The 27307-nt window shown below is 41.8% G+C and overlaps 1 protein-coding gene across 2 annotated transcripts; it reads right to left on the bottom strand.

Moving 5' to 3' along the window:
• Window positions 1–213: 213 nt before the first annotated feature.
• On the bottom strand, window positions 214–27307 carry ATG4C (autophagy related 4C cysteine peptidase). Of its 2 annotated transcripts, XM_086617404.1 has the most exons (11): window positions 27256–27307; window positions 23793–23923; window positions 22387–22470; window positions 21491–21724; window positions 17794–18124; window positions 15922–15992; window positions 14290–14426; window positions 10442–10520; window positions 9699–9775; window positions 5395–5514; window positions 214–1593 (listed from the first exon to the last, which is right to left on the bottom strand). In XM_086617404.1, exons 2-11 carry the CDS (start codon window positions 23866–23868, stop codon window positions 1423–1425), a joined length of 1380 nt encoding a protein of 459 aa, XP_086473530.1. In that variant the 5' UTR covers window positions 23869–23923; window positions 27256–27307; the 3' UTR covers window positions 214–1422. The 2 variants fall into 2 exon arrangements, with proteins under 2 accessions (XP_086473530.1, XP_086473531.1); XM_086617405.1 differs by lacking the exon at window positions 214–1593 and having other exon boundaries at window positions 5477–5831.

The following is a 27307-nucleotide window of genomic DNA, read 5'->3' as shown; positions in this document are numbered from 1 at the left end:
GATCAGCAACATTCCTGCCTTCTGTGCCTGAACGGCACTTAGAATAGGTTAACATTTGGTTTACAACACAACAATAAAATCTGCCTTTATTGCAAATAAACAGAGTATTCACACCCTGCAATATTGTTTTAGATGCAGGATTATATTCACTCTTAGAGGATCTAATATTAATATAAAAGGCACATGCATTTCATGTTTTCACACCTTTTTTTATTTTCCAAGCAGTGTTAATACATATCTTAAATATTGCATTTACTTTGTTAAAACATGGAACTATTTATGTACATTCGTTTGCAGTCTGAGAACACGCACCATCAAGTAATCATTTGTACAGTAAGAACATGTATCCAAAAAAAAAAAAAAAAAAAAAAGAAAAATCACAGCCCAGAGTTTTTAACATCCACTCCCCCATTTGCTTTGGTTTCAAAGCTGCACTAACAGGAGAGAAGCCTCGACATTATAGTAGCTGAGACAGGAAACAAACACCGCTCTCTTCTAATAATTGTCTTTAGCTGCTTTGATTGGTCGCCGTTAATATTAATAGTATAACCTTTAGAAATTGTGGGGAAAGGTAATGCTTTATCTTCACTCATATTAGGGCTCCAAAGCAAGCTTAATGAGAAACCATTATAAAATCATACTGCTAAATAGTACCTTAACTCACAATTCAGCCTATATAATTACCTCAGTATTGCAACTGGCAATTACTACTGATCTATCAAACTCACCTTTCCGACGCCGTGCTGCTCGGGGTGCGTGTCACGATCACAGCACCACTGTCATCCGTGTCACGCAGCGCGACAGGCGGGAGTTCCACCCTCGCCACACGAACACACAACTCACTTTTGCTTACAAATAGAAACAACATGGTCTCAAACCCCACGGATGCGCATCCGCGACGCAAAACCCCACGGATGCGCATCCGCGACGCAAAACCCCACGGATGCGCATCCGCGACGCAAACCCCACGGATGTGCATCTGTGACACAAAACCCACGGATGTGCATCCGTGACGCAAAACCCACACATATCTGGCAGCCTGTGCTCAGGATTCGTCCCGGACTGACACGACTTTCGGGTTACGGGTTCGGCTTTGGGGACTGGCCAAGCTTTTAAGAGGGCAAGACCGGGACGTAGGCACGTCTCAGCACACCGGGCTCTGAACAATGCCTTCTGTCTTCACTAGCACAACGTGACATTAAACTCATCCAAAACTAGTGGTGAGCGAAAATAATTAGTAAGTACATTTATAAATGACATTTTAAAGACTATTAACATATAAAACATTATCATCCTTATGAAAATAGACCAATTTCAGCACAAGCTTGCCTTTCTGGGAGAGGAGGACACATACATTTTTTTATTTTTAAAAAAGGCAAGTGTTCTCCTGGACAGCTGCCAATAATCTTGTGTAAAACGTCCTTAAAGCAAGACAAACTCCTCTGTACTAAATCTTTTTAATCTTTTCTTTTCATCCTCAGAGAAAAGGTCATTTTCTTCACGGAGCGGACTGGAAGCAAAGTCATAGTCTCTAGAATGACCCTTTACAAAAGTAAACAGGGGATATTTCTCCTTAGATGAAGATTTCAGCATCTACAATGTAAAACACAAACCAGGTAAAATGTTAATTGGAAATGAAGACATACAGTAAATAGTGATATTTATCTGATGACGACTGCAAGTAAAAAACGTGGGGTTTATTTTTACTATCATCATATTAAAACAAAAGCATTGTACAATTTAATCTAAGCACCCCCTCCTCCTGTTAAACAAACATTTACTTCCACCCCTTCTTCGGGTAGCTGCTAATTTTATGCCTAACCCTGCATCTTGTTCCATACAGATCACCTCCACGTGCTGTTTGTTTCAGTGCAGCTGGAGCTCCTGGAGGAAGATAAAAAACTCTACAAAATAGTTAATGGTCCTTACGCTCCCCTCAAGCACAGGTATGAATTCTGCGGCAACTGAGCATCTCGGGGAGATTCTTTGATGTAGAAGCAGCATGCACAATAATCCATGTTTTCATGGAAAGTTTAAACACACAAACCTATGTAAATAAGTCAGTCGAGCACGTGGTTAAAAACAGATTAACAACAGTAACAGGCTGTGGTAACAAGGGTGCCGAAAATCTACACTTATAAATAAAAAAACTGAGCATGTAGGAAGCAGGTGGTGGAGAATGATAAATACTAAAACAGATCAGCAAAATACCTTCAATAGCAGATAAAAATCTGTCAAATACTGAAGGACATTTCAGCCTTTCAGGTTGTTTTGGGCACCAATTTTTTTTTTTTTAATTTCCTACCTGCATTGAAAAAACAGCCCAGTGCTGCAGTAACATGCAGAACTCCATTAGCCTAGAGGTACATACACTGTGTGGAACTAAAATCACTGACCATAATTTCATGAGAGCAATTAATCTAAAACAGTAAAAAAACCAAAATAGATCTTTAAACAGTAAGAACTATTTTAAAAAAGGCAGTCAGGGGCTGAGGGGAGTGTTTAAAAAAAATAATAAATAAATCACACTCACAGTAAACCCCTTGATTTTTACTGTGAGTGTGATTTATTTATTAGTGCAAATAGTAAAAATCCTTGATTTTTACTGTGGTCTGAAATTTTCCACTTGATTCTTGTCTCTTTTAATTGCCTTTGGCTATTGTGAGTAAAAGAGCAAGGAGATGCAGGAGAGACAGGCACGCAGTAATAACCAAAAGAAGAGTAACAAACGAGCATTAGAAAGGAAAAAGTTTCTAAGACATACAAACGCTTTGTTTCTTGAGAAGACTAGATAACTGGATGGCAACCCTTTCATCTCCAGGGGGGGAATCCACGCTGGCTGCTGTGCAGGAACAGAAATGGATAGCTGCAGGAAGGCTGTTTGCTGGTCTGTGAAGTGGCGGGTGGACTTGGGCCAGCTCCTAACTGCAAGTTTGCAACAGAAAACTCATCGGAATACTGCATCCCAGGGAATGCGTGGTGACCAGCCAACCATCGCACCTTTGCAGATGGTCCCTCCAGATCAGGACAGAAATACACCTGCAGTTCCTCTGCTGTTGTCTCTGTTCGGCTTCCCCTGAAACTTCCTCCTCCGCAGGTACCTGTAACACCTCTCTCTGTACTAAGGGGGAGGATGAAATCATACAGCACAGAAACTGGGCAGACAAGCAAATGCCTAAACAAGAGTCCAGTGGAACTTGGTTCTGGTTCCTGCCATTATTATCAGGCTACAGATGACTGCATCTCTAAAGAACTTGCAAGTCCTTTAGATACTGCTGTGATGATTTCTACAGAGTAGTTTATTGGCAAATGTGAAAATTGTTTGGTATTTCAGTATTAGGCTCAGATTGCCACTGTCGTCACTGCAACGATTAACTCTTTGTGCTGAACTGCACCCAAGTTCAACATTCAGTCAGTCTGGATCTTTGGAGAACTGCTAAGAACCTGGGCTACAAACGGGCAAATGCAGTTGTAGCCCAAGTGGATTATTCATTTGCTGTCATGGGTTTTGATATGGAAACAATTCCCTGCACCAGCAGAAAGACAAGCCTGGTACCAGTTAAGTAACAATCTAAAGTTAAAGCTGTGGCCAGGAACAGGCAGAGCCATCCCAGGTGCTGCGGAGAGGCCACAGCTTCTCGCTGAGCTCTTGGATCTGCCACACGGTGCTGAGAAGCCAGACAGAAATTGCTGTGCCTGCTCGGTACTGGTGCTGGAAGGGCAAGGCAAAAGTAAGGCCACAGCCAGTCAGCAAATCCATCCTCCTCAAGTCCGGCTGTGTTTCCAGGTCTCCTTAATCTATCAACCGTTTAATTCCAGGTATTGTTAAACTGCTTAACAATAGCTGCCTAACTAGCAACTACAGAAACAAAGGGTAAGGTGAATGCGATTTGGGTGGAGTTTCACCAGTCACTCCATTTGGGCCCCTGATTTCAATGCCCTAATTTCTCTGTCACTGAATATGTGGCTCATAAGGTTTATCCTTTAAGTAATAAAAGCTAAATCTTTTCTCCCACCTCTTGTGGCCCACAAAAGCAGCAGGAACCTGGATTTTGAGTCTAGCCTACATAGGGCACACTGGGAGCGTACTGTGCTTTATAGTTCCAGAGCTACTGCACTCAAATTGCAAACAAATAGTGGAAGAGCAGGAAAAAACAAAGGATGTGAAGGAAGGACTGAAAGATCATAGAGTTTTTCTCACATTGAATTTGTATCCAAGTTTTCCTCTACTTTCAAACTCAATGTGCCTGAAATATATTTACATAAAATAGTGTCACCAATATTCAAGAAATTCTATCTAAAATACCAGGATAATAGCTCCAAGACTTAGATCAGCCACGAGTATTTTCACACCATATGTTCAGAAAAAGAAACGCACTTAATCCAAACTTGAAAGAAAAGAAAGACGGAAAAAAGAGAAAGAGAACTTCCAGTGCAACTGATACTATAATTAGATTTTTACCATGTTGTTACATTCTTTCTTATACATGATAGACGAGGAAAACACGGAAAAATAGAAACTTCACTATTTAAATTTCCCATATATTGGTTGCTTAGGAATTTCTTCTTTAAATTTATTTGGAAGAATTAAAGAAATAACATCAGCATCAATCGATATCTAACGGGTACAGCATTAAAAATGCTTTTTTGGCTAGGATGCTAATAGCACTTCACAGGACATTCGGAACACTGCGCAGACATTAACTCTTTGTGCTGTTGTGGCAACTGCTGCGGCTGGAATCCCAGTGTCGTGGCCAGCTGCTGCTGCGCTGCATCACCCCTCCGCAGACTTTTTTGAATCCCCAAACCAGTTATTTGCTGCCACGGCTAATACAACGTGTTAATAACGCTGTATTTCACACAGTCACTTGCTGTATTAATCAAGGAAAAGAATCTATTACATTTGGACTTCGATGAACCTGTATCCGTGTTTTTCATGCGGAAGGACATGCTTGGACACATTTTCCGGGCGACACCTGCTCCGCAGACTGCCACCAAATCAGGAATGCACCACTTCGCGTTGAGAGCCCATCGGAAAGAGCACTTACGCTGACAAAACCACTCCGCTATTGCGGCTTCCCCCAGTACCTCCACGTGCCCCCGGCCCCCCAGTCCCCCCAGTCGCGGCGGGCGCATTCCCACTTCACGGGCGCCCCCTGGCGGCCGCGGCGGGCAGCTCGGCCCCGCCGCCGCCGCACACCCTCCCGCAGCGCGGCCGGGCGGCACGCGTGGGCGGCACGGAAGCGATCCCGATTCCCGCCGCGATGCAAGCGGCGGTGCACACGAAGGACAGCACGACGCCCGTGCGGAAGAGCGGAGGCGGTGCTCTCCCCCCGCCCGCACCCCGTGCCCGCGCCGTTCCGGCTGGGAACGCCACCGCGGCGAGGTGCCTACCTTCGATATTTCCTCAGACGCCTTCTCAAAGTCCTGCACCGTTCTGCAGTAAAATCCTATCGTGCAGCTCGGGTCCATCTTTCTGAATGACATCTTTTTGGGAGAAGGGCAGTGGAATGACTGCAAGTGTCAGGATTAAAAACCATGAAACGCACGGTTAAGGCTGAGGACGGTACCCACCAATGCATTTCATTTTTTCCCCACCAACAGCTTTAACATACAATCCCCTCTATCACTTGAATTAAAACCCAGCACACACTTCTGAAGTTATTTCCTTCACCCCCCCAAACATCCAAGTAATCCCACTTTTCTCCACACGTATAAAACCTGCTGCATTCAAACTTGCACACTCCATGTTAGTCTGAAATCTACCACGGGTCTGCCGCTCCGAGCAGGACTTCCTGAATATTCCCAAGGCAGAGGAGGTGAATGCTCTTCTGCAAATTGAATTTGTAACAGCTTTTGCACTATCTCAACAATTACTGCTTTACTACCACCGCCCACTGCCCCCTTCCCTCCCCCAGCCTCTATAAAAGAGCCATAACGGAATAAACCAACCTCGTGCATTTTCCTGTAGTACACGAAATTGGTTAAAAAACGCAAACGCAAAACCATATTCCAATAATTCACATGTCAGGAAAAAAAACAAACAACATGCCCTGCTTTATAAGTGGTTTTTTTTTTCCTAATGTGAAATCCCTTTTTGTGACAGATGATGCTGTGACAGGGCTGTGACCTGATGCTATCAGCAGTCATGGTGTAAGAAAAACCAAACAAATACCCAACCCCTGTGCCCACACTCACTCAGTTTATAAGAAAAAAGATGAGTGTGTGCTTTCTACCCCGATTACGTTTTGATTTACGACAGGAACTGCAGTTTTGGTGAAGCTCCCTGCCTAACAGCTGAAATTGGGTGGCCACCACTGCCTGTCTCCGAAAGGCAGCCCGCTCTGCCCCGCCAACCCGCATCCCACCACCCCGCCATCCCACCTGCACTCCATCACCGGCGATCCTGCCACAGCCGCTCTGCGACCAACGCTGACGCGCCACGTCTGCACCACACTGGAATGCAGGCACCGCCGTGCTACAACGCGGGTTTTGCTCTTCACAAACCTCCCCCCAGTGACCAGTATTCCCCAGTGGCTACCCTGTGCTATCTCCTGCCACGTTCACGTGTGAGCTGTGCACAGCTCTCCGGGGACAGCGCGGGTCAGCACTGGACCAGGACACAACAGCAACACCAGGACAGAGCAACACAGGGGATTTCTCACCCTGTGTTTCCTCCAGGAGAAGGATAACAACTGCTACAGCCTGATTTGACTGTATCAACAGCAACCCCTGACAGCTAACATCAAGCAGTCTGTATATCAGAAACACGTTTTATCTTCTTTTTTTTTGCCTTTTTTTTTTTTTTTGGCAGTCAGAAAAGTCAGTGTACAGAAGACGACAGCACTAGTTACTAATCTGAGAGTATCTGTCAGTGTAGTAGTTTCACCTACTGAAGTATATGGTTCTTCACTTGTGATTACAAACCTGAGAGGTATTTCTATGAAACCTCTCCCCAAAAAAACACAAGGAAAGACGAGAAAGTTGTATTTCTACAAGACTGATTTTAGTCACTGATTTTTCTCCTAATTCTGTTCCAATTTTATAGGCAGACACTGTACTTTGAATATTCATTCCCAAGTCATCAAATACACAAATCGCAGCCTGCCGGACGCATCGCGTTCCAGCAGCACCACCGTAACTCCAGTTGTGCTGTGCTGCTCAGGGCAGTGGTCTTAATGCTGCGCAAACCACCGTACAACAAAGAGAAGTCGGTAGGCAGTTGTTTGGTTTTTTTTTTTCCATTCCTCCAAACAAATGGATTCTGGAAGCCAATACAGAGTGGATTGATTTCCAACTTATTCTGGACAATTTGTCAATTTTGAAAATACTCCCTACAGATAAATCTAACGAGCAACTATCCGCACTAAGAAAGCAATTTCTGTTTACTTTTGACATTTCTGGACAAAGACATAATACTATTAAATGCACTAAGCATTAAATTGCAATATATTTTCCGTCTGCAAAAAAGCATTAGGACGCGATCAAGCCAAGCTGGCAGCTCGCGGACCTTCAAAATACATTTTAAAACCTTATTATTATTTGGAAATTCATATTAATGGCAGCCTGCAGCACAATCTGGAGGATTAGTCACGGGAACAGAAGCCAAAAGATGTGTATTTTTTTTTTTTTTGGAGCTGGGCCACTGAGCTACAGTGTGACCTTAAGGAAGTCACTTCAGCTCTGCTGCTTTGTGCTCTTCCCACCTTCTGCCTGGCTCACCCAATTAAACTGTAAAACCTTCAGAGAAGGCATTGTATTTTACTTCAGTTATTAGCACAAAGGGGCAAGGATCTTGGTTATAATCTCTGGCTGCTGCCACAATACCAACAGGCAGAGCTGGGACTCACCAACACTTCTTCCAAATGTCTCAATGGGCTAAGTCTAAAGGTACCTCTAAAAATAACGCAAGTTTCTCTCTAGGATATTTTCTGATTCATTTTGCTGCTCTGTTCCTTTTTTTTTAAATTTAGAAGCTTCTCACTTTCTAGAGAACCTTATACTTCTGTGTCACAGTGATTAAAGCATCTTGCTAAGCACAAATACTGAAAAATATGTAGTATGTGCTTTAAGTCGGCACTAGGATTTCATATTAGCCCTGTGTAAGTCCTCTGGTATATGTAAGTACTTTTCCTAAATACTACTGGATGGTATTTTGATTCAGGTATTGTGATCAACGTATGTGAACAGATCCTTCTCTCCACGGTCACACTAGACAGGACCATTGCACTCCACTGTTCTCAGTTAACTCTTAGCTGCTGCACAAAAGAGAAGCCATGAAGACATCTAAGTTCATTACGCACCATTTGACTTACATTCTAGGTGTAAATGGTCTATTTAGGATCACCTACTCAGTTCCTCAGGAGTGGGCTAGTATTTTAGGGATAGTGGAGATAAATCCATATTCCTCTTCCTTATGTATGTTGTTCCTGCAGCTGTGTTTCCACGTTCTGGAGTACTTAACTTCAGAGAACACAGTGGCATGATGCACCACTACTACTACTCAATTCTGTTCTAGAGCAGCTGATGCTGTCCTGAGCATTGGAAGCACCCAGAGCGTGTTTCTACACTGAGTAAGTTGCTCTGAGGAGGCTGGAAGTTCATCTGGAAGTCGGACATAGGATCAAGGAGACTTTGTATGGACAGCACCGAGTACTTCTACTGTGAGTATCGAACACTCACTTCTGCAACTGATAATGTTTTCCCCTGGTACTGGTAAATTGAGTTCTTTAATAACCTCCTTTAGCTCTATCTATTTTCAATGCAAGTTATTTGGCAAGAGGTTAAAGAAGGAGGAAAACAGTATTGTAAAAAAAAAACAACCCAACCATAATTTCTTAAGACCTAGGCATAGCCTGAAAAGATGCATTCGCTACATCTAGATGAACCCAGAAAGTCATGGCCTAGAAGGGGGTTGGGGGTAAAGAAAGAACAAACACAGCACCTACACTTTCAGACCTGTCAGGTTCTTGGAAACTACTTATGCCATAAAAATAGCTTGATTAAAAATAATAATAAAACTTGTTAAAAGAGGCAGTTCAGCAGACTTGAGTAAAATTCACCTGTCAACCACAAACCTCACAGATAAGCCTCAAAAATTTCCTCTTATATGAAGCTAAAAAAAGTGAGCTGCAAAGTAGTTAGGAGCAAAAGTTACGTTTAACATGATAACCCACCTACTCCAGTAGAGAAATACTACAAACTCATAGATAAAGAAGCAGCAGGTAAACCTACAGGAACTGTGGTCCCAAACTGACAACAGGCTCCTACTATTGAATACCACAGTAATTCTCCCCATGACGTTTGTTGCAATTTGAATTTAAAATAAAATAAAATAAAAAATGACCAAAAAGACAAACTAACAAAATCAAATCCAAATCACTTGGGTTTAAGATCTCCAAATATTGTCTATTTTCTGTAATGGAAAATTACTTAAATGAAGTGATCATCTATTTTTCAGGGTTTCTGATCATTAAAAAGAAACACACAAAGATTAATGAAGTAAAAATTAAAACCTCATATTGAGTTTTCAACCTCTGGTCATTTTTGTTGATTATAGGCCTATAAAGGAGAGCAGAACTTTGATAAATAACATGTAACTGTAAAGCCATAAAGATGCAGCTAGCTAGAACATCTCTAAATAATTAGTGTTTGATTCATATGGGAAGAAAACAGTGCCAGGTCTATATCCATACTACCTCAAGAGGGAAATCCTTTATGCTGACATCTACAAAAGATTGGCAGTAATGAGGATCCATGTAAATCAAACTGTCATCTACAAGGACAAAACAGAAGACAAGTAATTCAAAAAACACCTTATTATTACACTGCTTACAATCCAATTTCTATGCAGAAGAGCTGAAAAAAAAAGGCAGCAAGTAACTGCTTGCCCGGCTGATATTCATTGACTGAAGCATAGGTTTTTGCAGGACAGATTAACTTTTGCATAATCAAATATGCTTGTATAAGCAGAATTTTTATAAAGTGATGAGGCTGTCATTTAATTTTTGGTGATAAAATTACTTTTACAAACACACAATTATATTCTGGAGTTTGCATATGAAAAATGTATCGTGCTGCTTCATCCTGACAGGAAGAATATATTGCTTGTCATTTAAGCATCAACTAACACCACTTAAACCAGTAAAAAGTAAATACGTAAATAAGGACTGCCAGACAGTAATAGCAAATGCTCCTGAAGTCTGGTGAAACAGATAAATTATGCCTTGTTTATGCAACGGCGGAAATTAAACGTACATTTTACAGAATCCAATTACCACGTGGGGTAAATGACAAATGGCTGGGCTTGGGTAGATGTGATGAATTAATAAGGTACTCATTTTGCTATTTTAATCATGCTATTTCCCACTGGTTTGATATTAACTTCCTAACTCTTATTAAAGAAAAATATTGAAGAGACATAACGTATTAAAACACTAACCTTGAAATCCAGCAAAGTAATACGACTGCTTGGGTTTGCCACCAATAATACCAACACAATATTCCAGGCTTAGAATTCCCTACAAGAAGAACATTGAATAATTAGGATAGGGTTCAACGGAGTAAGTGTTAAACTGAATTAACATCTTTGCTCCTTCTTTACTGTTCTAGGCAAATATTTTTTTTCTTTTTTTTTTAAAGACTGACTTAATTCAGGGGCTTGACTCAATTTTAAGAAGCTTACAACTGACCAAAGTGAAAACATACCACCAGATATTCCAGAAAAAGTACTCCCTTTCTATGAGATGCCCATATATTGAAAGAATTGGCAACATCATTTTTGGAGAGGAGAAAAAACGTAATGTCACACAAGTGGAGCACAGGTTGCTCAGTCAAAAGACAAAAAAGCATTCAGATTTACAGGGTTCATATACATTTACATTCTGTGGCTCTGGGGGCTCTCTTCTTTCTACATTCAAACGTAGAAGTCTGTCTAGAGTATGAACTTTTCCCTCACGGGGAAAAACGCCAGTTGAAGCAAGAGCAGTTCCAAGGTACAGCTCTAAGAACAGCAGCCCAAAATATGGGAGGAGAGACAGACACGCAGCAGACAAGCCCCATAAACCTTACTGGGTTGTGACTGTGAGGGTAGGGGCACCAGAACCATCAGTATGGAGCCACTTTGAGACAGAGACGTTGCAATATATCTCAGGGGATCGGAAGAGGGATGTGGGGTGAAACATAGGAATCTCTGCAGTCTGGAGTTGTAAAGGAAGAAATACGCTCCCTCAGCCACCACAAAGCTAGGAGCCACCAAGGACAGAAAAGACTTGGGATGTCAGCCAGAGACCACAGTCACACCAGTGCTGCCAGTGTATTTCTGTTGTACAGAGTTGGGTTCTGGAATCCCCATGTCTGTGCTGGCACACAAAGCTCGCAGACGTACCATTTCATAATAAAATGTTGATTTTTATGGACACACCTTTACTTGTACATGAACAATTTCACCAAGGTAAGGACATTTCAGCAGTAAAACAGACGGAAATGCCTCTATCACCCACAAGCTCTGGATGCAGTCGCAGACAACGGACAGCACAGAAATCACCGTTGTTCATTTGTCTACCAACAGTACCAAGCAAAGGAGTGGAGGAAGGCACAGAGGACTTTCCTCCTCCTCTCCCTTCAACATACTTCTACTGTTCTTGCTTCCATGAGGTTGTTTCTTAACAGGGCTCATTAGGAATTTTGTGAGTATTCAATCTCGGTGTAACGCAGTTTTCTATTAGTTATCCCACCAACTCCAGGGGGAGCTGAACTTTGCCAACACTGAGCACTTCGGAAAGCTGAGCCCAACTGTTCTAACGCAACTGAAGCCCGAGACCATTAAATGCTCTGAAAACTGAACAGTCTTTAAATGTCCGTAAATCACAGTGGTTTTCTTGTGGCACTAGACAAGCGTTAGGTCCAAAAACTTGGACCCTGGTCCAAACTGGGACACCAATCCAGAAGACTATCAGCTGAGCTGAAGTCTCCATTAGCTGGCAGTTATATCTACATCCTCTCCTCTAGAGATCAACCATGAAAAGTATAACCATTATATTATCACTGCATAAGTAGGGAAAATTTCTCTCAACAAAATGATTAACACTTCATGTACTAATAAGACTGAAGTGTCTTGAGCTAAAATATTCTCTGCTTAGGCAACGACAAAGTCATGTAACATAACAGGAACTGTTGCATTCCTCACCTGAGATGCTAACAAAGTTGACTCAGCATGGTTTATATAGGGTAAGAGAAAGCGCTGCTTATTTAAAATATGAATGAGAAGACTTTTTTTAGAAAATGGCTGAGCATTACAGAACATTTAGGCAGATCAGAGGCAAAGGCTGAAACAGTTAAGGGGGACACATCCTCTGCCAGTGAAACGGAAAGGGAGCAAAGGTACTTAGAGTAATGAATAACTGTTTCATCTATGGGGATTTTCTTGTAAAAGTGAATTATAAAAAATTCATCAATTTTCATCCATAAATATGAAATCCTTTGTAAAAATTACCTCTTGGACTACATTCTAAAATCTGCATTTTTAACTTAAATCCAGACCCCAAGAAATTCAGCCACTTCTTGTGAACAGTCAAGACAGAGACTGGAGTGACTAATATGTGCAATTGAAAGCCCCCTTATCACAGTCTCCATTACAACGGACTGCAAGAGGCAATACCAGGACTGGTAAAGGAGCAGCAGAAATGATTGCCCCAGTAAAACCAGTTGAATGTGGCGAGCTTAGATAACGTGACTGTGCTATGAAACCCAGTGCCACGCAAACGAATTTTACTCTGGCAAAAGAGCGTTTTTGAGAGCTAAATTGAGAAAGCCTTTGCAGGGTAAAACTAGCCATAGATATCCCATCAATTATAAAAGCCAATGTTAAAGAGCTGGAGACACTTTTCTTTCCCTGGGAAAGCCTTATCAAAGCTGCAGAAGCAACTGTTTGTTAGCTTACGAACAAACAAAGGCACCATGTGTCTCCCTGGGTCTGTCTGATTCAAAGGCTTTTTTGCAGTCAACGCTCAAAATAAAGTAAGGTTGCTGTAGATCACATCTACGACCATGGGCTTATCTTAGCTGTGTCAGAATTAACCAGAAAAGAACTAAAACTTTCCAAACCCAAGTGTCTGAACGTACAAGGAAAAGAATCAGGAAAGGAAAACAATTTATTAGTTGATCACTTAAATAAAAGTCTTCATCACTCTTCATCCCCATGCCATTAAAAAACAAACAAGAAGACAGAGTCACAAAAAACCCGACATAATAGACTCTCAGATTTTGTACATGCTACTAAGTGTTGGTATTTTAAAAATTGAATCAAGAATTTAAAGACAGATAAACAGCAGCATGGAAAATGACGAAGCAGCAGGACCAACAGAGCTATCTGTTCCCTAAGAGAAGTATTGGAATAGGTTTGGAACAGGTTTCCCAGAGAAGTTGTGGATGCCCCATGCCTGGAAGTGTTCAGGGCCAGGTTAGATGAGGCTTTGGGCAACCTGGTGTAGTGGAGGGTGTCCCTGCCCATGGCAGGGGGGTTGGAACTGGATGATCTTTGAGGTCCCTTCCAACCCAAACCATTCCATGATTCTATTCTTGTGCTCAAGAGGCAGGATTACAGCACATCTCCAGGTGTTAGCACCATATGCAGAACCTCTGCTGAGAAAAAAGAGGACAGCATAGACGTTCCTCCCCTCTGCTTTCTCCCTGAGTTTTTCTTTTTTCCAGTTCGTTTTTATTTGTGGTAACTGCCTGCTACTCCTGCATCACTGTCCTTAGAAACATTGATCCTAATGTCCAGATGGTGAAAAAACACTTGACGTAGTGACTAAAGGTATAAAAAAAATTCTAATCCCTCTCTTAAGGGGAAGAAAAAGACAAAAGAAAATGGGAAGAACAGACAAGCAACAACCTTAAACCATCTGACATTTAAGAAAATAAGAAACAGAATGAGGAATTTGGTAAATTTGTATTTTAAAACGCTGACTGATACTTAATATAGCACAACTCTAATAGCATATGTAACTAAATTACCATTTGTAATTTGAGCCACTGCATTAACATCTTTTCAGGCAGCTACTTCAGGAGTAGGGCAGTTATCACTGCTTTACCAAGGGACATCATGTGCTCTGCAATTATGTCTGATCTTGTAACGGGGAAATTTAAAATCTGTAAAGTCAAACTTTACAACCTTCAACTGTAAAATCACCACCACGCATTTAATAGGTAGAAGATTACCATCATATAGTCGCTTTTCCTACCAGCTAGTGCTGCTATTTGAAAAATGATTGAGCTCTCATTTCATACCTTTACAAACTCCAAGTAGTCCATGTTCGTTCTCTCTCCACCGAGTCTCACAGGAACTAATATAATTACAGCTTTTGTGTCTGCTTTTCCAGAATCCATGAAAGAACACTGTCTGTCAACAACATCTGAACTGTAGACTGGAAGGAGACACACAGAGATATTCGTATTTAAAACATAACCGCTAGCTTTTACAAAGACATACCTACAACATGTTATCACTTAGTTTGACAAACTAAAACTGCAGTCCTTCCAAATCCTGCTGTTCTCCTGAAACGTAACTCCTGAGTGTCTCTGATGAAAAAGTGTTCCGCCTCCTTATTTTTGAGAAAACAGTGTTCTGCCTCTTTATTTTCAGCAGCATTTTGTAGAACGGTAATCTGCTGCTGCTGAGGTAAGAAGCATTGTCAGGAAAATGCAGAAGGGGGAGGTTGGGAGAAAGCAAATAAATACTTATTCACATCATATAAACTTCTTCTAAAAGAAGTAATTTAAAACTTGAAAGCCTACAACTAAGAGAAACACCTACATGTGAAAGGAAAAAAGACAATAATTGATTTTTAATAAATACTCAAGTTCACTGTCTAAAGCGAACACAACACAGAGATTGAAAATGAGCGAAAAAACTTCATGTAGTATTATTGTTTATTCCCTCCAAACTAAGACAGAAAGCCATCACCTGAACAAAGAAGAGAAAAATTCAATTTTAAGTTTCCAGTGTTATTGTAAGTCAGGTGAAACTGGTTTGTAGTGTTTGATTAAACAGTGTCTCTTTAAAATCAGTTTGATCCATTACCCAGGGAAGTCGGTCTTGTCTGTCCTATCCCCAGATCAGTTCTGACGTAACTAAAATTTCTGGCAGCTAAACATGGCTACGGAAGTAACACACAGTGCTTAGATTTGAAAGACTATAGTCTCACCACACGTTTGGTTTACCTTGACATCATTTTCTGCTCCTGAACACCAGTGCTCCAAGTTCCTCTGCCTGTTACTGATCATTTAAAATGCCACATTGGAGCAAAGGTTACCACTGGCTCAGGGTCACTATCCTGCTCACATCTTTGAACTCCAAGCGAAAATGATTTCTTACTATTCTAAGAGACTGGTGTGGTGGGTTTTTTTTTTTTCCCATTAAAAAAAAAATGGGTAAAAGAGAATCCTGTGGTGCAAGACAAGACACAAATAAAATATAACTAACAAATCTAACTCAACTCAAGTATTTTTCAGTTGGTTGGTTGTTTTTCGGGGGTTATTTTTGGTAAGATATGGAAGTTCTTACTAGCTTATTGCTAAAACAACATTGAAGCGAGTAAAAAACAGATTATTGATTGATTTAAATCCAAAAGAAAAAATTACAACAGGCAGATTGTAAGAAAAAGTTATTTTGCTGGATTTGGAATTCCTCTGTGAGATACCAAACAAGCAATGTACGAAGCTTTCAAGTTGTGACGTCCAATTGTCAAAGAGAACAAACATCTGCATATATCAAAAACCCCTTTGTCTACATAATCTCAATTCTGTGGATCTAATTTTGAGGTTATTTTTCTCCTTTGGAGCTCTATTGTTAAGTGCTTACTGAAAGGCATAAAAAGCATCTAAAATGTTTGCAAAAATCTACATAATCACAACATTTACCTGTACAGTCCTGAGCAACATAGACTGTTACTCCTCGTAGCTCAGGGTCTCTTGCTTCTTCAACAGCTTTTCTAAGTACAAACACAAAACTATTTAACTCATCTCTGATTTTAAAGAAATTAACAGTAAACAAACATGAATTATTTAATTTTTAGAAAAAGGTTGGGTTTAATTGTCTGTCATTGGGTTGGGATTTTTTTGTTTGGTTATTTTTTTAATTCAAAACACCTTCCATTCCTGGTAACTACAGATGGGAGGGGTGGGGGGTGGGGGGGGGTTTCTTTTTAAACACTGGATACCAAGATCCAGTGATTATGGCAACATGATTTTCCCAAGCAAAGATGACGATGTCTGGCTATTTAGAAGAAACAACGAAAACCACAAAAAAAAAGCCCAAAGAAACACATTAACTTCCAATGAAATTCATATTCACTACCTAACTTCTTCCTGTTTATAACAATTCGCTGTCATGTATATTGGGACAACAAAGGCTAAATTTGCTGACAAAAATATTACTTTCAACTCGATAGATCTCTTCGGTTGACCTCAGTTCAAATAAGCAGGTCCTAATTTGTGGCTCTGGAAAGAAAGGCTAGCACATAAAAAGCTGTAAGGTTTCACGAAAATTTTCAAAAAGATAACTGCAATATTAGGCCATCCTCAAAACAGTGAGAGTAATGGACCTAAAAGCTAAAAAGAAAATGTACGTTGATAGTCTGATGGATGAACATCAATCAAGGATGACATTTGTAAAGAAATTAAACTGTTCAAAAGCTATGAGAGTGCTATACATTGTGAGTACTGACGTAAGAGGGAAAGGAGATCTCAGAAAGGAAACTTTTGCAGGGGTGGGAATCACAGGTGGGTTTGTGTTGAACGGAATTCTGCACCAAATCCCGCCCCCTGCTCCCATTCTGTAAACAGGCCACTGCAATTCAAAGCAAGCCAGAAGAATTCTGAGAGTTTCTCATCAGAAAAAAAGAGAAGAAAGCACATAAACAACGCTAACCTCTCACAGCTCTGTATGGGTTTGTGTGTATGCACACATATACACCTGATTCTTTCCATACAGGTTCATCTAAGACTAATACACTTTCGTACTAAATGCCACTTTCTTCTATTCATGTACATATAGATAAACGTATGAACTTGGGCTTCTGCTGCTTAAATGACTTAGGGATTCAGCTTATAGGTAACCTGGAATCCACTAAGAGCATAAGGCTACAAAACACAAAACAAAACAAGAAAATCAGTAATATTCAAAGAAATGGCATATAAAGGTACATAGTATAGAGAAATTTGACTTTAGATTTTTTCTTTTAACCACACTGAATGTCACAGACCCTTTACTTTTACTGTGATATAATTACAATATTAATAGTCCTATACGTTTACAGTTTCACAAGAATTTGATGTGTGCAAAGAAATGCTGAAAACATCAATTTTAGCTCTGACATTTCATTACACTATCAGTACGTTACAGCCCCTAGGTTACAGTATTTAAAAAAAAAAAAAAAGATCTGCAATGTTATGCATGTTCCAAGGTTGAAAGAGTGGTTAATTTTTAGAACGTTTTGTTAAAGGCCCAGGTTTGGGAGAGATACTTCGGACTTCTACTGCCCAAAATATGGCAGCATGTCATTTTTTTCTTGAATAAGGTTGAACAAAGGCTCAGAGTTCCATTCCTGCACCTGCCATTTCCCTTCCTGCCTCTGAAAAATCTCTGGAATTGCTACTCATAACGGACATTTTACCAAGCCAATAGTGAACAATGAGGTGCTCAATTAAGCTGAAGTAATCTGATGACACTCTGAAACGCTTCTCCTGTAACGTGTAAGGCACGGTAACAACAAAGAACAGCGGTATTTTTACCTCAAAATGTGTGCAACAACTGCAGGCCCGTACCAATCTCCAGCGATTTTTCCAGACTTCTTTCCATACTCGATGAGCTGATGTAAGCCAAAAGCTGCCAGCGGAGAGTCGCCAAACCAAGAAATTATTTTCCTGTGATAAACTTCATTTCTCATTTCATTGGCATCGCAGTTTCTCTTTAATGTTCCCTGAGGATGATGGGACAGGATCCTGGGTTCTCCTTCTGCCGTAAGCGATGCCTCGAATGAAGCTGTCAGCTTTTTCACTGTGTGGGCTGTCCACGATTCGGAATCTGAATTGTCAATGTCCAATGCATCTGGCCAGACCCAGGCTGCAGCGAGAAATTTTAAGATGCACATTAGGCTTAACATTAACTTTTTGGTACCATTAGTAAAGCACATCCCTTTCTCCCTCACGTTCCTCGGACCAACAACACGTACATCACGTACCGAGATGCAAATGTCAGTGTTAAAATGTAAACAAAGGAATTTTAGTAGGATATGATTTGCTTTTATCTTCTGCTCAGTGATAGGTGAAACAAAATATCACTAACAGTACACTTGTTAGCAATTTATGCTATCTGAGATAGGTCAGGTTCCATCATCCCAGTCAGTTAAGATATACCTGATTAAAAGGCACGTTACAACTATCTTACATATTAAAAACACACAAGTTAGCTATTCAGTACCATCTAAAAAGTTTTATCCATGTCAAACATAAGTTTCAAAAGCTGTTTTTAATTCTTCTCGTTTGTCAGTTATTAAAAAAAACACAGGCAAACCTGAGGAATTATTAATGTAAAAACAAACAATTCTTTCTGGCAAACTGTCAAAGGAGATGAGCAGAAAAACAGACAAGACTTCTTTCTTCACTAGATTTATGAATCTTTTACCTAGATGACAAGGCAAGCTTGTTCAAACACTACTCAGCACAGTATCTACAGCCTGCGTTTCTTGCAAAAGGCTTCTCTAACAACGCGTCCTGCGCGCGGCGTTCCTCTTACGGCACAACGGTGGTTCCGCAAATCCAGCCACAGCAACGCTTCCCTTGTCGGATGACCAAAAGCCTCCCCCACAAGCTCAAACAACTACTTGCAACACAGAGCACGTGAGGAAACCTCCGAAACACGGTGAACGTCCTGTGAGATCCAAACATACCCTGAAGGCCTCCCACGAACATCCCAGCAGGCAGCCAAGGGGACGGCGGCCACGTGCAAAGGAGCAAACCCTACGGATGAGGTGCTTTTGCTCAGGGAGCCAGAACCGGGTAAGCTCCTGGAGGTCCAGAAAGCTGCTGTTACAGCAGCAAGAGGAACCTTCTCAAACCAGTACTGACAGAGAGCAGGAACTACAGCCCTCCTCCTAATTCCTACTGAAGTATCCACGTAAAGGTCTTTGAGAAACACGGAGAAAGCACAGAGGCAACTATATTTTGATTCTAAAAATCTACCTTTGGGCTCCAGTAATGGCCGTGATACACATCACCCACTCTCCTTACAGTGCGACAACCACTCCGCATCAATGCCTCTTACCACAAGTGACACCCCTTAACATGAAACTTTAATTAACTTAATTAACATGAAACCTCATGTTAATTTTTCGCTGCAGACCCAGGCAGAGGCACGCGTAAGCTCAACACAACATCACAGGCCTTGCTGTTCCTCTACTGTGAGCTTCAAACGTAAGTCAGTGTCTTAAGCACAAGCATTTCGAAGTAAAACATACCAGCATCTCAATGTTTAAAATAAAAACTCATTTACAACATCATTCAGCGATATCTGGAACTTTCTACACAGCAGCAGAAGCGTAAGTATTCCAGCTAGTAACTGCAGTCAAGTTTTGCTTTGTAACAGAAACAATACCATTAAACTAAAATGAAAACATCTCTGGGAAAAGAGTAAACAGCGATGAAAAACTTCATGTAAACACTCAAATATGTTTCAAAAGCTACTCAGACCTCATAAAAACCTTTTCAAAAGATAATTCACCAGCTGTCAGAAGGCTAGGTGATGAGAAAAGTAGTCCAGAAAGACCATCCATATTCCATGTTTCTATGCATTTGGATTGCCACAGGAACAGTAGCACTCTGGAATGACCAAATCACTTTCCAAATTAGGATGCACAGGGGACCGTGCAAGGAATTCTTTGTAACCGTGGATTTTAGAGATATAAACCTGGGGCTTTTTTGTTCAGGGTTACTTCAGAATGAGCCATTATGTGTTCCTACTCACAGGCAGTCTTCTGATCAGATTTTGTAAATTTCTTTAAATATATGTGTAAGGAAAGTTGTATTTAAGGGATTTGTGTTCTCCACAGAAGTATTTTCATACGTTTTGATATCTGCAGTCAGTTGAAAGGGATAATGAATGTTTTATGACTTAAATATCTACAGCAAAAAGAGCATTCAGTAAGCCAACCCGACAGTTCGGTCGTGACACCGCCGAGAAAGACGACTTTGTGATGCAGCTTGTTTGGGACTATGTTCACAGCTTACATCACATCTGCACAGTAAGTACCAAGTCTTATCAAAACAGGCTTTCAGAACTATCTTCTCCTAAAGCATTCCTGGGATCCAACAAACAGCTGAGCAAACAATGCATTGTATTCTCTGTGACGAACGTGCCCGGGTGGCTTCAGCCCCATGTCTTGGATCATTTTGACAACAAGCAGTGGTGACAGAGGACAGGACCAATTGTTTGAAAGGGGCAATGCAGTAGATTATGAAAGGGATTGAGAAGAGGATGGAAAGAGAAGGTGGTTAACTAAGAGAACCCAAAATACCTCTACACAGGTCATGGTTCAGCTGGGAAGACTGGGGAGGACATGCACGCTTAACCTTTGAAAGCAGGAAGCACTACAAGTCTCCTCAAGCTACTTCTTTGAAACAGCTGTGACTGAGGGAGTATTTTGAGACAGACAATGAGAGGGAAATAAAAAAAGGGAAGTGCCTCTGTGCGTACTTAGGGGGAAGGGAGGAAACGAAATAGTGAAAATTTCAACACAAAGAATCAGAGAATGGTTTGGGTTGGAAGGGACCTCAAAGATCATCTAGTTCCAACCCCCCTGCCATGGGCAGGGACACCCTCCACTACACCAAGTTGCCCAAAGCACCATCCAACCTGGCCTTGAACACATCCCATATCTTCCTTTGACGTTACTTATCTTCCTTTGACATTCCTTGGTATTCCCTTTTTCAGAAATGGAAGGTAGGTCAGCTCTATCTAGAGCTAGATCACAGCTCTAATCACAGAATCATAGAATGGTTAGAGTTGGAAGGGACCTCAAAGATCATCCAGTTCCAGTCCCCCTGCCATGGGCAGGGACACCCTGCACTACACCAGGTTGCCCAAAGCCTCATCCAACCTGGCCTTGAACACTTCCAGGGATGAGGCATCTACAGCTTCTCTGGGCAACCTGTTCCAGTGCCTCACCACCCTCAGAGGGAAGAATTTCTTCCTTAGATCTAATCAAAATCTCCCCTCTTTCAGTTTAAAGCCATTGCCCCGTGTCCTGTCACTACATACTCTTGTAAAAAGTCCCTCTCCAAATGCCAGGTAACAATTCCAATATTAATGACAGGAAGTCCAGAACCAAAACCAGCATGCACTTTAGATTCGAACTATGTAAAAACCATCACACTCTCTACAGAACACCCATGCTTACCATGCCAAATATAGAGACCTTCTCCTGTAACTTACCTCTACCAAGAAAATGAAGCATAAGACCTTGAGCCAGCAGCATCTGACCAGTTCTCAGTGTGCAACCCCAGCCACAGTCTGTTGTTAATGCAGACCCTTTTATCTGAGGAAATTCCTCTCTGTAAGTCAGCCATATTCTAGAAATAAAATCTTTACGAAACTCCTCAACATTTCCTGAAATCTCCGTTTTGATTTTATCAAAATTGGATCCATCTGCAGAGAGTTCACCAGATTCTGTAAGGTAAAGCACAAATTTAAGTTGTAACTTGGTACAGCACTTCTGTTATTAGAAGGAAAGTAGAAACATACTATTCTATCGGAAAGACAGGGCAAACTTGCAAAAAAATAACAATTGCTTCAAATACAAGACCGGCAAATTGGAAGGCAAATGCGACAGAGATGTGAGAGCTTAAAAAAAATATAATAAAAGAGCAACGCAGCCAACGTTAACTGTGCTAATGGAATCACTGACTTGCAAGCAAGCAACTGCTTAATTCATCTACACCTAAATGGACAAATAGAGAGCGAGATTCTTAAACTGCATACTGAAAAACGGTAACAAAGGTGTTGGCGTAGAGATCGTACAGGCATTGTCACTATTTTAGTCAGGAGTTTTTAAAAATAAAATCTCAAATTAATGGGTAAATGAAATAAGTGCAAATTAGAGCACTAATATTTACAAAAAGAACAAGACTTCAGTGTAAATCTGAATAAAGCAGGCTAGGATGGGTTACACGAGTGGTGGTGTTGGACATTTAAATGAGTATTTTGTAAGCTTTTCATATCTCCATTTTGAATTTGGTCATTGTTAATGACAGGCTTTCTGGAAGATTAAAAATACACACACAGAGCTCCTGTTGAACGAGACTGGAAGGAGTTAAGTGCTACGTACATACCGTCAGTTTTGAAGTGGTAACATTTTCCCAGCAGAAAGACCGGAGAGTTTCTACTGAAGTAAGTTTTTGTTTTCAACACCCAACCTAAAAGAGACACAAAACAAATACGTATTTGTGACTGAAGTATTCCAAAGAGGAATTGCTAACGGCATCTGGTTAAGCCAAAGGTAACCCTTGATAGGGGAATACAAAGAAAACGTACTGAAATTGGGTTTTGCTCTCATAAATAACAAAACATTTAATAGTTCTGCAAAACAGAGATTAGAGCTCTGGTTTAAAAGTAACAATGGTATCCACATATGAAAGTTGGAACGTTAATGCAACGGTACTCCTGCCCAGAAATCCTAACTATCTGTTAGGACGCGGAAACGCGAACGCTGAGCTTAAGTCGCGCTGTTTCTGTTGTGAGCTCGTTACTGCGTAGGTTGATTCTGTGGGGTTTCCAACACCTGTAGTAACACACAATAAATCTGACACCTGACCAGCGAAAATGCACGAAGAATACTGCTTCTCCCGTAGGATTAAAGATTCTTTATCACAAAATTAAACTGCAGATTGCAGACACAAAAAGAGTAGTGTGATATGCTGCACAAATTCAAAGGGCCAGAATTCAGTTTTTATCATTTGATACTGTCCCCACACAGTAGCTTTTTCACTTAAGTCTAAATCCTATGCTGTTTGATACCCTAAGTCAATAGTTTCTTGAACTTTTCCTATCACACGCAGCGTGTGATGACTTCTATTCCCTTTCAGCCATGTGGTAGCCTTAAAGAAAGCAGAAGAAAAGCATCTTTTCATCTTGCCAGACATCAAGGCTTAGTTATGAGAATGAACACGATTTATCAGAAACCTGGTGGTAAATCTGAGCAACCTCAGTTGTAGAGAGAAAGCAGAAAAATTAAAGTTAAGGACAGATTAGTAAAGGGCACACTTGAGCATCAGGAATTTGTTTATAAATATATAATTTGTTTTTTTCAACTGTGGAAAAGCATGTTACTCAAGTGTGTGAAGTAGATTCTTCAGTGGAGTTTGTATTTCACACACTGTCCTATTTTTTCCATAAAAGTACATATAAAAAATAAAATATCTTAGTGCAGATGATTCCATATTATCCCTGTTTAAAAAGTCTATGCAAATCTAGTGTCATTTACACAATGTATTCGCTGTTTTCAAAAGAAGTCATTTAGAAAAGAAGTCATGCAAATTTCTTTGAAAAATGAAAAGCTAAACAAGCTTGTTTACTCAGGCTATTTATGATATCAAAGTAAAAATTATTTCAAGGGCCATACTTCATTTTTGTTAGTAGTATTAATTAAGTTTCCGAATCATGATCCCATTCAAGTCAACAAGAAGCGTTCCACTCGTTTCAAAGGAGACAGGATGTTACCATACGCTGTTTCACTTACTGTATTTCATGTTGTGCCATGCAGACATAAACTTTGATTTTATCTTTTCTACTTCATCTGTCCCTGTGGCCTCCATATTCAAACTCTAGAGGAAAAGCCATCGCTGTCTTGTAAGACGTGCAGTTCTGCTACTGTAAAAACAAAACCACAAACACATCCGTGGGCACCGAGAACACGGGGTGTAGCATCACCACTGGCCCACTTCGGTACTTAAGCCTAACATGACCAGAAACAGCAATAAACCTGCAGAATCTTCTGTTACCAGGGGCTGAGAAGCCATCACATGTTCCATGAATAAGTAATAAAAACATTTAATTCCAAATATACACCAATAAAATGACTAGACAAAGCTAAATAAAATATAATGTTCTCTCAGCAGACTGATCTAGAGCACATAACCTGTGCTGGCATACGAGTACGCTCATTCTAGTTCGCAGGGAAATGAAAAGCTACAATGCATTTCACTAAATAGAATATAGATGCTGTTCTTTTCTGCTGAGTAGAATACAATAAGCACTTTTTTCCCCCATTTCAGGGGCCCTGAGCACCAATAAACAAAGCTTGATTTTAAAAATAGCGTTAGTTCCAGATTTCTAATCCAAAATTATCCACGCCAAAGTTTACATGCATTGGAGGAACTGAAGGACAAAGCGCAAGACCTTTTGCTGTACGTGTACACAGCAGAAAATGTGTAGTAATGAAAATATGTTTAGTAACAGGGACCTAAATTTGTACAGAATTAACTTGCTAGAGGGGTTACATTAAAAGATGAGTAGAACATTGTCATAAAATCAGTGTTTACTTTAAAGCTCTTCTGATTATCACGTGCAGTGCAAAAAAGGCTCTCTTCAGATTTGCTTGTGTTACATATGGCAGTCCAGTTGCATCACAAGAGTGGTAAAATGGTAGCAAAAACTACCAGGGTGCAGACTAATTTTGTAAAAACTGCTCACAAGTTTTCCAATGCTTCAACAGGAGCTCCTGTGAGACGTCAGAAGTCGATCAATAGTGGTACATCACTGCAACCTTCACTGTGATTTTAGCTCAGTTCTGGTAGCATCAGATGATGACATGAACGAAAGTGAACTATCTGATTTAATTAATAAACTTGGACCAGGAGCATACCCCATCGCTGATGCCATACATATCCTCCTTACTTTAAAAGGAGAATCTAGAACTGTATTTACCTCTCCATGTGTTATTCTCCATTCCATGGGGATCAAAAGCAGGACAGAGATGAAATCACGTTCCTTCTGTCCACTGGGAGCGTATCTGAAGAAAGCAAAACCTAACCACCGACAGTGTAACTGAAGAGAGCGTGAAGATGTTGGGGTGCAAATGTCTTCAGAACCTGACGGTACTCACACAGATGCATTGTTTCTGGGATCTGTAGGCAGGGGAAGGGAAACAGCAGTCTACTGCCCAAGCCTTCTCCAGCATGTTTTTCTGCTATTCCATTGTATTATTTAAAAAAAGCCTGTCAACAACTTTTTAATGGAACAAGAGGCGATGCAAGCTCACAAACATGGTGGAAGACTGATATTTTTTTGCTAGTGAAAATAACAAACGGCTACAATCCTACTTTGATTAGCCCTGTGTTAGGCCAGGGTTTTGTAGGGGAAGGCAGGGAAAAACAACTTAAGGTTAGATTTTAATGTCTCACACTTTTTCCCCCTTTTTTTTTTTTTCAGAATACAAGAAAGACTTCACACAGACATGTATCACTGACTCTAGCTGGCAAAGCTGGTAAGATCAGCTTCTTCAGGTGTGTTTGGTCCAGCCTGTCCTCACACGATCAGTCAGCGACAGTCATTTATGCAGAGGCCACTGATTGCCTTAAAAGCCAATACCTATAAAAGCTCCCTCTGGCTAAAATTAGGAATGAAACAAACTCTACTGCTCTGAAAGGGCCTGAAGGAAGAATTATTGAAATGAGAAAGCAGCTCATATTCCTTTAAAAGACAGTGGTCATGGCACCACATCCTTCTTTCATCTTGTTACATTTCTTCCCTAGCATTATGCTAAAGACGTGAAAAGGTCTTCTAAGAAGAATGCTAACACAAAACAGGCACGTTCATCCCACTGGAAAAATGGAGGCTCTTCCCATCAATGTAGGAAGGCATCGGTAATAGTTCCACTGAAATTAATGGAACAGCATCAGAAGAAGGTCACAGGGACTACAGATTCAAGCCCAACAGGCATAATGCAACCCCCGTTATTAAATCTAAAGCTAATGGTTTTATACTGAAGTTGTCTCATTTAAGAATTTATCTAGAACGTACATTATTAGGATGATGTTACTTCACGGAGCACCAGGACACACTTCTGAAGGAAAAACAAAGTCCTGTTCTCTCAGAGCCCCTGTTACCCAGTCTTTAAGGGGGAATGATTGCAGCGAGGTGGCTGTTTGTTAACAGTGATGGAAAAAACCTCCCCAACAACAGAATTTCTTTTCGTTAACAACAGAAAAGCAGCCTAACCTGACGCTGCGACCGCAGCAAAAGGGATGAATGAAGTCTAAATGGGATTATCTTCATTAATTTCAGAATGAAGACTCTCACTTTTTTTTTTCTCCCTGCAGAGAAACTGAACTAGCAGCAATGAGAGTCAGCAAAACCCACGGAGAAGAAGTCCCTGACAGAGAACAACGCCAAGAGGTCATTTGCAAGGAGTAACTCATCGCCAGCTGTAAACACATATTAAGGCGGCGAAAAACGATACTTCGCAGAGCGCAGGTGACGAAAAGCAGGTATCGGTGTTAATCCTGCAGCAAAGACCGAGCGTTTTACCCATCCTGCGTTTGAAGCCAGGCAAGAGCCGTCCGCAGAGCAGCCGCCTTTCCGCTCGCTCGGTGCCACTCCGGCCGCTGGCGGAGGCGGGTCTGTGCGCCCGCACGGTGCCTCCCGCGGGCTTTGTCCGCCGGCCGCCGGCGTGCCACGGCGGCCCCGGTTGTTCCCTCACCCGCCGGCCGCAGCGCCGTCACCCCCGCCGCCGGCCCGAGCACGGCGGGCACACGCCCGCCCGCACACCCCGTTCCGGGAAGGGGCTCGGGGACAGCGGGAGAGCCCCGGGCGCGCTGCTGACCCCTCCGGGACACGCACAACCGGGCTCGCCAGGAGCGCAGCCCCGGGCCCGCGACGCCGCCCGCGGGTACGCCCGGCAGCGACCGCCTCTTGGCCGCCACCATTGAGGCGTTTCCTCCCGCCCGCCGCCGCGGGCAGCGCTGCCGGACCGCGCTGCCGCCGCCCGCTCCCCCACCCCGAGTCCCTCCGCCGGCCGCCACCGGCGCGCGCCGCTCACCCCTCACGGCGCCGCCGCCGGTACGCGCCGGCGGGCGGTCAAGGCGCCATGGCCGCGCCGCGGCCCTCCGCGGCCGCCGTCAAGCGGGCGGAGGAGCCGCTGGCACGGAGACCCGTCGCGAGCCCGCCGCTCGCAGCAGAAAGGCCGTGGGAACGCCGCTTACCCGCCCGGTGAGCTCCGCGCCGCAGCCGGCCGGGGAGCGGCCTCCCGGGGCT

Source organism: Tauraco erythrolophus, chromosome 10 (genome assembly GCF_009769465.1).
Source record: "Tauraco erythrolophus isolate bTauEry1 chromosome 10, bTauEry1.pri, whole genome shotgun sequence".
Taxonomy (NCBI): Eukaryota; Metazoa; Chordata; class Aves; order Musophagiformes; family Musophagidae; genus Tauraco; species Tauraco erythrolophus.
The sequence above is the reverse complement of the archived record's forward strand: the minus strand, read 5'-3'. Positions and strand labels throughout refer to the sequence as shown.